Raw genomic sequence first — 10,397 nt, 5'->3', positions numbered from 1 at the left:
CCTGCTACCTGACTTTAATATCATTGACAGTAGGGAGGTTGCTGGGGGTTCCCTTTAAAATGTTACTATGGGGCCTGATAATCTGTGGTTGTGAATTTACAGGGAGCAGAAGGAGAAGGGTCTTCTCAGTGTGCGGTGCCTGGCGTCCTGGCATCCCGAGGTTCTCAGCTCCAGAATCCACGATATCTGTTTTGCTGTTACCAGAGAGGTAAGTTGCCCTTGTCCCATCTGACCAATGAGCAGACAGATTTTAAAATATATTTAAAGCTCACACTTTGATGTCGGTTTGGATAGATTGGGGCAAGGATTAGACCGTCTGTTTTTATTTTTTTTGCACTCTGGGTCCCAGCTGGGGAGAGTCAACCTCTCTATTTGACCCAGGGATCAAAGGTTTAACAGTTGTCACCGCAACAGGAATAGGGTTGCCACCTTTTCTTCAAGCGAAACCCGAACATTCAAGCAACGCACGGACATTTTTTGGGGAGAATGAGTGGTGGCTTATTCATATGTAAATAGCTCTGCCCATTCATATGTAAATAGCTCCGCCCATTCATATGTAAATATCACAGTTGAGACTATTTTCAGTGGGGGTACAGTCAGTGGCGACCCGAGGGTGGGTGTCACCTGGGGGCGGAGACCGGGTGAAACCCCCGCCGTGATGTCATCGCGCATGCGCAGTAGTCTTTTTGACACCTCCTGGCAGCCATCTTGGTGATGGACGCCGGCAGAGAGAGGAGGGGACGTTCACCCGCTGGGATAAGCTGCCAGGTCCCCTCCTCTCTCCTGACACTGTCGGGCTCTCGGTCCGTGACCGAGTGCCCGATATTTCATAAGGGGTGACACCAAAATGACTGTCAGTCATATTGGTGTCACCCCTCCAATGGTGGCACGCGGGTGCGGGCCACACCCCTCTTGTGAGGCCACTGGGTACAGTAGCCCCTATCTTAATTTTGGCTGGCCCTGAAACCCAGACACAGCATTCCAAACCCGAACTGTCCGGGTGAATCCTGGACAGGTGGCAACCATAAACAGGAATAGAGGGGATTCTTCCAAAGGGGACACCTGTTCCAGAAGACATTTTGGAGACATTTTTGCAGAGTTCTGCTTCCTCTAGTTTCTCCAGAGCAAGAAGGAAACGGAAATATCCTCAACAGCGTACAGACAACAGTAAAAACACGATAAGGCTTCTAACCCTTCCATACTCCATCCAAAACTTTAAACACATTATAATAAGGATTTTAGCAAGACCTACGGTATACCCTGTACTTGTTTCTGAAAGTATTTCTGTTTGCTTTACTATATCCTTTCTCAAACTGATATCTGAACGGTTTGGCCTTCATTATCACCACCTGAACAATCTTAGTTTTGTAACAAGAAAAGCTGCAATGTGTAAACCTTTTTAGCTAAGGATGAGCATTAAAGTATCTCTAAACCCAAGAAGAAAAATGTAACATGCTGCAGCTTACCAGCACTTATAGGTGGTGGCTGCATCGTGACGTCTGACACTGAAAAGTACCAGATGTGAAGTTTCTACTGCAGGCCATTGCTCTCCAAGGTCTGAAGAACGTTAAAGGAGAACTATGAGGTGAGTGCTTTTCACTCACCTCATAGTTCTAGCCGACCTGTGACAATGAGACTGTCACAGGTCGGCTCAGTAGATCGGGAGGTGAGCGAACACATAACGGCGTTCGCTCACCTCTCGATCCTGTCACGGCTCTCTGCCGTGACAGGGGAGGGGCTGGATTCCCCCCTCCCCGCTCCGATCCACCAGCGCTGACTTGTGGAACGGACGGGGGAGGGGCGGGTACAGCTGGCTCTGCCTCTAGATAGGGAGAGCCAGCTGTCACTCACGCAGCTGGGCGGATGCTCTTCTGTTGAAGGTTTTTTACATTCATTTTTAATTGGCATCGGGGTTGCTGATCAATGTGTTGTCCTCACTGTCAGGTCAGCAATCTGCGCTCTAAGGTCTCCCGTCACGCCATCAAGACCATCAGCGACCTGTTCAAGTATCTCCGCAGAAACATGGACCAGGAAGTGGATGAAATCACCCGGGTTTTGCTGAACAAGATCGGAGACTCCAACGATTTCATCAGAGAGGAAGCCGACAAATCTCTTGGACTGATGGTGGAAAATGTGAGCCCCTCTAAGACGCTCTCGGCACTGATTGCTGGAGGTGTGAGGTGTGTATTAGATCAACTGTAATTTGTGAGTAGCCTGGGAACTCAGCACAGGGTGGTGGGAGCTCCTCATAATGGGCACAGCAGGTGTACGGACCCGGGAACTCAGCACAGAGATGGTGGTAACACTTTTTAATGGGCAGAGCAGATGTACAGACCTATGAATACAGTGCAGGGAAGGTATGAACCCCTTATAATGGGCACAGCAGGTATGCAAACCCAGGACCTCAAGGCAGGGATGCTGGAAACCCCTCATAATGGGCAGAGCAAGTATACAGACCAGAAATCTCATAACTAGAATTCTTTAGGGTTTGAAGAGACTGTCAGGGGGTGTTTACCTCTCCAGCCTTTACCAAACAGTAAAATACCAGTTTAAAGAGTCCATTAAGATTGTGATGTTATAACCATTTTGGTCCATTCTGAGGTTGTAGTTTTTGCCATCCTCCATTACAGCCATCGGAACAGCTCGGTGAGGAAATGCACGGCAAAGCATCTGCTTAGGGTAGTGGAGCTTCTGGGGTCAGATAAACTTCTGTGTGGATCCAGAGAAAGCATGGACACCTTCCTCCGCACCATCGTCAAACTGGTCCAAGATGTACAGCAAGACACCAGGTAACTTTTTACTCCCCTCATTCCCGGCTTCCAGGAGGCACGGGTGACATCACCACCCCTCTGCCTCCTGGCCTCTCTCTGTACTCCTGCAATAGGCTGAGATGCATTCTCTAAGGATTTTGAGTATCTAGCTATGCAAGGAGACAGCAGTAAGACATGGTGACGTCACCAGCACCTCCCGGAAGCTGGGACCGAGGTGATTCTTTTTTTTAACCTTTTTCTTTGTCAAATCTTCATTTTAAAAGCTTATTTTTAAAGCTTTTAAAATGAAGAAGGGGTTGTGGTGGGGGGATGAAGCAATGTAAGTACCTGAATTCGACTTGGTCTCAGTCTCCTTCAATCCCCTGTACAGCAGAGCTCAGACTGAAGAGTGAGAAGCAGCACAACCAGCCAGCCAGTTGTGTTGCAGTGCTCAGGTGTTATACAGGAATGCTGTTAGGGGGAAAGAGCAGAATGACAGATGAGCTTATCAGGCTACTGCCTCTTCTTTTACTGTACAGTCAGAGATTGGGAGTGGGAAGGAGACCTGCATGCAAGTGTTACTTAACTACGGCAGAGAAACATCAGGTCTACTGCCCTGCCAGACAGGGCTGTGCTGTGTGGCTGAGCTGTGTAAATCTCAGCACTGAATGGACAACACTAGAAATCCTTCGGCTGGTAAAAACTGTCCCCTTACATGCATTTAGTTGATTTAGCTGTTTGTCTGGAGTTCAGCTCTAACTGTGATGACTAAGGCAGAATGTGCCAGTGCAGTCCAAATTAGGAGCATGCAGGAAAGGGTGACAACACTAGGACATGAAGGGGTCTGTTTATAATCAATCTATTTGAAGGACCCTTTGTGTGAATAATGGCAAAAAACGATGGTTCTCAATATTTTTTTCAGGTTGAATATATAGTGATGTAATACTGTATTGTGGCCACTAGAGGGAGCGGAGAAGCATAGGAAAAAAGTATTCATTATTTATGCTTCTCAGCTCCCTCTAGTGGCCATAAAGCAGTATTACATCACCATAGATTCAACCTGAAAAAAAAATATTAAGAACGTTCATTTTTGCCATTATTGGTTCAAAATGAACATTCATAGATGCAAATTGTTTATAAATAGACCCTGAGTTGTCTGTGGGTACACCTTGCATTTAATAAAAAGCAGGACATGTACATTAAATTATTAAACTTTTTGATATTACAGGAACATCTGGAACAACATATTAGGGTTTAGATACTAAAGTGCACTGGAGCCCAACAATGAACTTTGAGTCCCCCCCCCATACAGTCCTGCCTGTGATGCACACATTGCATTACGATAATACCCCTTATTGCAGGTTTTATGGACGTCGCATGTTCAGTCTGATCATGACTCATCCCAAGTTTGAAGTGCAGATGGAACGTTTGATCCCATCACATGACCTCCGAGACCTCATCGCCACTGTGAAGCAGAAAGTACGTGAGCTGGTGAAAAGTCCATTCTATTCCCTAACTTTGTACAAACATTATACTACATCCTATGTTAATTGTTCCAGGAGCTAAGTGACAGCGTCTCAGAGGTCCCATCTGCTAGGAGCCAGCGTCCTCTACAGAAGAATAGCGCCGTAGTGACTGCCCAGGACGTTCAACAAACAGAGCAAAGGTATGGTAACAGTTAAAGTAGACCTAACCCCTAACTGGATGACATTGCACGTCGGCCATGGGTGCTGATAGTCTCCACTGGAAGTGCATATAGCAGTGTGACAACACAGGGGGGCAATTAGCCGGATTTACACTCTCTGCTGCCCCAAGCCTGGGTTCCTCAATGCGCCCCCCTCCCGGCCAGTCCCCCCTCCCCCAAAGGAGAATGGCAACCAGATGGCGGGGGCGGCAGGGTTTAAAAAATGTTTACCATTTTTTCTTTATTATTGTTTTAATTTTTTTACTTTTAATTTTTTACAATTTTAAGTTATTGTTTGGGGAAACTCCATTTATTCCAAAAACAAATATTAAAATCAAGCGAAATTTCAATCGACACATTGCCATCCTCTGATGGCTTCATCCAATGTCCTAATGTCATAGATAGATTTTTTTCTATGAAATTTTGTACAAAAATCTACTAAGTGTATGAGCAGCTTATAAAGAGTCACTCCAGTACTCTCCTCTGAGTGATCAATGACATTGTGAGGATTTGAAGAAACTTTGTTGCAGATTTCGAACTGTTTCTCTTCTTAAGAATTAGTGGTTTGTTCCAGCATCTCCTTTCCAAACTGATCCCTGAATGGGAGGGTCTAATTCTTGAATGGGAGGGTCTAATTCTTGAATAGGAGGGTCTAATTCTTGAATGGGAGGGTCTAATTCTTGAATGGGAGGGTCTCATTCTTGAATGGGAGATTCTAATTCTTGATTAAGAGATTCTAATTCTTGAATGGAAGGTTCTAATTCTTGAATGGGAGGTTCTAATTCTTGAATAGGAGGTTCTAATTCTTGAATGGGAGGGTCTTATTCTTGAATGGGAGGATTTAATTCCGGAATGGGAGGGTCTAATTTTTGAATGGGAGGTTTTAATTCTTGAATGGGAGGTTCTAATTCTTGAATGGGAGGGTCTAATTCTGGAATGGCAGGGTCTAATTCTTGAATGGGAGGTTTTAATTCTTGAATGCGAGGTTCTAATTCTTGAATGGGAGGGTCTAATTCTTGAATGAGAGGGTCTAATTCTTGAATGGGAGAGTCTAATTCTTGAATGGGAAGGTCTAATTCTTGAATAGGAGGTTCTAGTTCTTGAATGGGAGGGTCTAGTTCTTGAATGGGAGGGTCTAATTCTTGAATGGGAGGTTCTAATTCTTGAATGGGAGGTTCTAATTCTTGAAAGGTAGATTCTAATTCTTGAATAGGAGAGTCTAATTCTTGGATAGGAGGTTCTAATTCTTGAATGGGAGGTTCTAATTCTTGAATGGGAGGTTCTAATTCTTGAAAGGCAGCTTCTAATTCTTGAATAGGAGGGTCTAATTCTTGGATAGGAGGTTCTAATTCTTGAATGGGAGGTTCTAATTCTTGAATGGGAGGTTCTAATTCTTGAAAGGCAGATTCTAATTCTTGAATAGGAGGGTCTAATTCTTGAATGGGAGGTTCTAATTCTTGAATGGGAGGTTCTAATTCTTGAAAGGCAGCTTCTAATTCTTGAATAGGAGGGTCTAATTCTTGGATAGGAGGTTCTAATTCTTGAATGGGAGGTTCTAATTCTTGAATGGGAGGTTCTAATTCTTGAAAGGCAGATTCTAATTCTTGAATAGGAGGGTCTAATTCTTGAATGGGAGGTTCTAATTCTTGAATGGGAGGGTCTAATTCTTGAATGGGAGGGTCTAATTCTTCAATAGGAGGTTCTAGTTCTGGAATGGGAGTGTCTAGTTCTTGCATGGGAGGGTCTAGTTCTTGCATGGGAGGGTCTAGTTCTTGAATGGGAGAGTCTGAATTCTGAATGAGGGGATCAGGTTCTTTATATACAGCTGGTGGACTTCCTGTGTTGTAATGAGGAAAGTTGCGGTGCCTGCACCCTTTAGTAGTAATTAACCCTTAGATAGTATCTCACCCAAAATAAAATTCCTATTGCAGGGAATACCTAAATTTTTACTTTTAGCTTAGTGCAGACTTCAGGGAAAAACTGCCAGCCAATCACAGAAGCAGAAAATGACATTCCTGGGGGCATTCTGCACACCAATTGTGTACAGAACGCCTCCAGGCTGCCATTTTACATTAATTTTTGTTGACCATTTTAGAACATTACAATAATTCCCAAAGAACTTTAATGACTCCTGATTGGCTCTGAGCAATCTATCGAGATTGGGATCACAGGACCCCTCAGTATTATTACATTGGGAAGGTGAGGAAGAAGTGACAGTGGGAAGGAGAGGCCACATTTTAAATGTTTCAAGAAGAATTCTCATCCTAACAAAAGTTTTGTATAGATTCCAATCTACATATCTCTATATACACCCTGATAACAATTCTGTATCAGTTGCAGTGGCTATGAGGGATCTGGGCAAATGAGCTCCTCACCTCTAAACGGGAGATCCCAGAAAAATTTGCTGTAAGTACATTGGTAGGAAGTGAGAGGCGTGCTGTACCTGTGCCAGCTCCCATCATTGAGATCTATGACATATGACTGCATGCCCTGTATGTGGATCCCGAGGAAGAGTTGAGGAGATACCGGACTAATTCATACATTTCTTCTGTAGCATTAGCCGACCTGCAGAAAGAGAACCAGAACCTCAAGAATCCCCGGTCCCGCGGAGGCAGCCTGTCCGCGCAGCGGAGGTGACGGAACAACTGAAAGAGCTCAACAAACTACTCACCGCCAAGGAGTATCAGAACAAGATGGACGGTGTGACGCTTCTTCTGGAGCACTGCAAGAACAACGTGAAGTTTGTCACCTCCAACATCACTCCAGTGAGTGGACAGCTGAAAACAAATCCTAATTGTGCACATTATCGGCCATTGAGATTAAAAAACATAGACGTAGAAACGTTGCTGTGGTGTTAAAGTTAGTAATTTAGTGGGCATTAATGTGGCAGATGAGGTTTAATGTCGATAAATGCAAAGTAATGCACTTTGGAATTAAAAATAAACAAATGGGTTATACAATTATGGGTATGCCGCTGGGGAAGTCAGAAATGGAGAAGGATTTGGGGGTCATTGTAGACCACAAACTGAAAGGTAGTTTGCAGTGCCAGGCTGCTGTAAACAAAGCTAGCAGGGTCTTGTCCTGTATTAAGAAGGGAATGTATTGCAGGGACAAGTCTATAATTTTGCCACTTTATAGATCATTGGTTCGACCTCATCTAGGGTACGCGGTCCAGTTCTGGTCACCAGGACTAAGAAAAGATGTCCTTGGGTTGGAATAAGTCCAGCGGAGGGCAACCAAACTAATTAGGGGTATGGAGGACCAGAGCTACGAGACAAGGCTACTAAATTTAAACATGTTCACATTAGAGGTGAGGAGATTAAGGGGGGATATGATCTCCATGTACAAAATGTTTAATGGTGGTAGCAACATTAGCGATAAACTGTTTAAAATTAACTCCATTACAAAAACTAGAGGCCATCACCTAAAATTGGTGGAAAAAAAAAATCCAGCACAAGGGGCGAAGGGGGTTCTTCACAGTAAGATCAGTTAGGGTCTGGAACTCACTGCCACAGACAGTGATTTCAGCAAAGAATGTGGAATTGTTCAAGAAACTTTTGGACGATTTCTTAAGGGACCGTAATATACAGGGGTACAGGTACTCCTAGAATGAGATCCTAATAGGTTGGACTTGATGGACTAATGTCTTTATTCAACCTCAAATACTATGTAACTATATGTAACTATGTAATTAATTTACCAATGAGTTTGTTTCAGAGTCTGTTGTAGCAAATGACCAGTGAGGTCCTTCTCTTATTTCTTCAGGGTTCAAGCTAAACTCCAGTGTAGGGCTTACCCCCGAAGGAGCCGCTGAATGAACTAGGGCTCTCCTACCTGTTTTGCCAGCCACCGGCCCCTTCCTCAGATCTAGCAACACCAACACTCCGGAACAGAACAGGCTGAAGTCACAGGGTCTTTTCAGTATTTATTTGCAGGATCAAACTGGAGAGAGGATGTGGGACTGTAGGATACCCGGGTATTCATTCAGAGAACTCTGCATTCTCCCGTAGCAACGGCTAGAATTATTAGCACTATGGTCTTTTAAGAGCGACCAGTAATAGAAATAGTACAGCGGACAGCCAGGATAGTCCAGGACCTTGAGAGAGGGGACTATCTCTGGACTCATAAAGCAACAACTGGCTTCTTCTCTAGCAAGCACCTGGGAATAGGGTGAGGGATCTCTTACAGGGTTCCAGGCGGTAGCTCTCACCAGCTCCTCTACGACACTCCTCCATAAGTAGACTCCACCTCCAGCCCAGCTTTCATCAGGGTTTCTTTCAGCTGCATCTGAAGTCTCTGAGCCCCCAGCATCTGCCACTTGCTGAGGTGGATACCAGATATCCTGTAGTATCTTCTGCTTCTAGGCCCCCAACACCTGCCACGTGCTGAGGCCCAAGCAAAGCATCTGTAGTGTCCAAGGCCTCTAGGCCCCCAACACCTGCCACGTGCTGAGGCCCAAGCAAAGCATCTGTAGTGTCCAAGGCCTCTAGGCCCCCAACACCTGCCACGTGCTGAGGCCCAAGCAAAGCATCTGTAGTATCCTAGGCCTCTAGGCCCCCAGCACCTTCCATGTGCTGAGACCCAGGCCAGTCACTTGCATCACACAGGCCTCCTCCCTTGCAGGCCCCTAGGGCGGAGAGAGCTCTGCCAAGTGTTACCAAACCTTTTATCACCTGCCTTCAGCCATACCCCTGAGTCATCCTGCTCAGGGATTGGTCAGAGTCAGGTGCACCGTCACAGTCTGAGGATGGATCCTCCCTCACTGTATGCTGAGTCCCCAACTCAGCAACAGGAGGAGCAATCAATCCAGCAAACTCAGGGACACCTGTAGAATGCAGAACTCAGAATAAACAGCACCTAGACTGATTACAGTCCAGATATACACTAAATTTGATAGCGACATCCTGGCGCTACACCAGGATAAGCAAATAGTGGAAAAGAAAAACAAAAAAGCTCTTCAGCGCCATCTAGTGGCTATAATGCTGTATTACATCAACATACATTCGATCTGAAAAGAAAATGCATTAAGAACATTCGTATTTGTCATTAGTCGCACAAAATGAAAATTCAGAGATATTCGCAGGGCCCTTCACCCTTGTTTATTAATAGACCCCTAAGTATGTAAAGTATTTGCTGTGGAAATAGATGTTTAGTAAATAAATGTCATAATGTGTATCAAACAGTTTCGTGTTATATAGAATCTTCCACAACAACCAGACGTTGATTGTTTTAAAAAAAATTATAATCACAGATATTTGATGCCTTTAACCCGAGGATGCAGGACGCCAACAAGAAGGTCAATCAGTACGCACTGGAGTCCGCGGTGGTCATGATCCCCATTCTGAAGGACAGTCTGCACCATTCGTTAGTCCCTATGGTGACCGTCATCACAGACAACCTTAACTCCAAGCACACTGGTATCTACACGTCCGCAGTGACTGTCCTAGACACGCTCATGTCAAATATAGGTAAGTTCATGGCCAACTGTAATAGGCGCTCTTGGTTCCAGAGACAGCTGTCCACATCCATGCCGGTTTGCCTCATTTTTATAGTCTGCGAGCTGTACAAATATTCCTTCTTATTCTTTATACGTTTTTGTTTTTTTTTACAATTTTTTTATATGACTAGCCTGGGCTGTTTTCCTATTTCCTTCATTTTGGTGTATGACACAACAACCCTTATTCTGCTGTCAGAGAGCATAATGTGGTGAAGGGAGATTAAACACACATTTTTTGGGGGACGGCATACAGGCTCACCAATAGGGAGGTACAGACAGCCCTCCCATGCTGCCTGTACCCTCTGTACCAGTGCCTCTGTGCTGATGCTATGCATGTGTATCAATGATCACTAATATTATGTATATGTATATTTATATACTGTGTGTATGTGTGTGTATATATATATATATATATACACACACATACACACAGTATATAAATATACATATACATAATATTAGTGTT

At 44.5% G+C, this 10,397-nt stretch overlaps 1 protein-coding gene across 1 annotated transcript in view; it reads left to right on the top strand.

The window, feature by feature from the left end:
• Positions 1–10,397, top strand: part of FAM179A (family with sequence similarity 179 member A) — a 31,360-nt gene that overhangs the window by 17,770 nt on the left and 3,193 nt on the right. Inside the window, exons 11-17 of the mRNA XM_018568116.1 lie at positions 103–208; positions 1,945–2,180; positions 2,631–2,789; positions 4,112–4,229; positions 4,310–4,416; positions 6,989–7,199; positions 9,686–9,902. Of these exons, the coding sequence (XP_018423618.1) occupies positions 103–208; positions 1,945–2,180; positions 2,631–2,789; positions 4,112–4,229; positions 4,310–4,416; positions 6,989–7,199; positions 9,686–9,902 (1,154 nt within the window). The remainder of the gene's footprint in view (positions 1–102; positions 209–1,944; positions 2,181–2,630; positions 2,790–4,111; positions 4,230–4,309; positions 4,417–6,988; positions 7,200–9,685; positions 9,903–10,397) is intronic.

The sequence above is a fragment of the Nanorana parkeri genome, unplaced genomic scaffold (assembly GCF_000935625.1).
Source record: "Nanorana parkeri isolate BGI_ZX_2015 unplaced genomic scaffold, ASM93562v1 scaffold31, whole genome shotgun sequence".
NCBI lineage: Eukaryota > Metazoa > Chordata > Amphibia > Anura > Dicroglossidae > Nanorana > Nanorana parkeri.
This window is presented reverse-complemented; position numbering and strand designations above follow the sequence as displayed.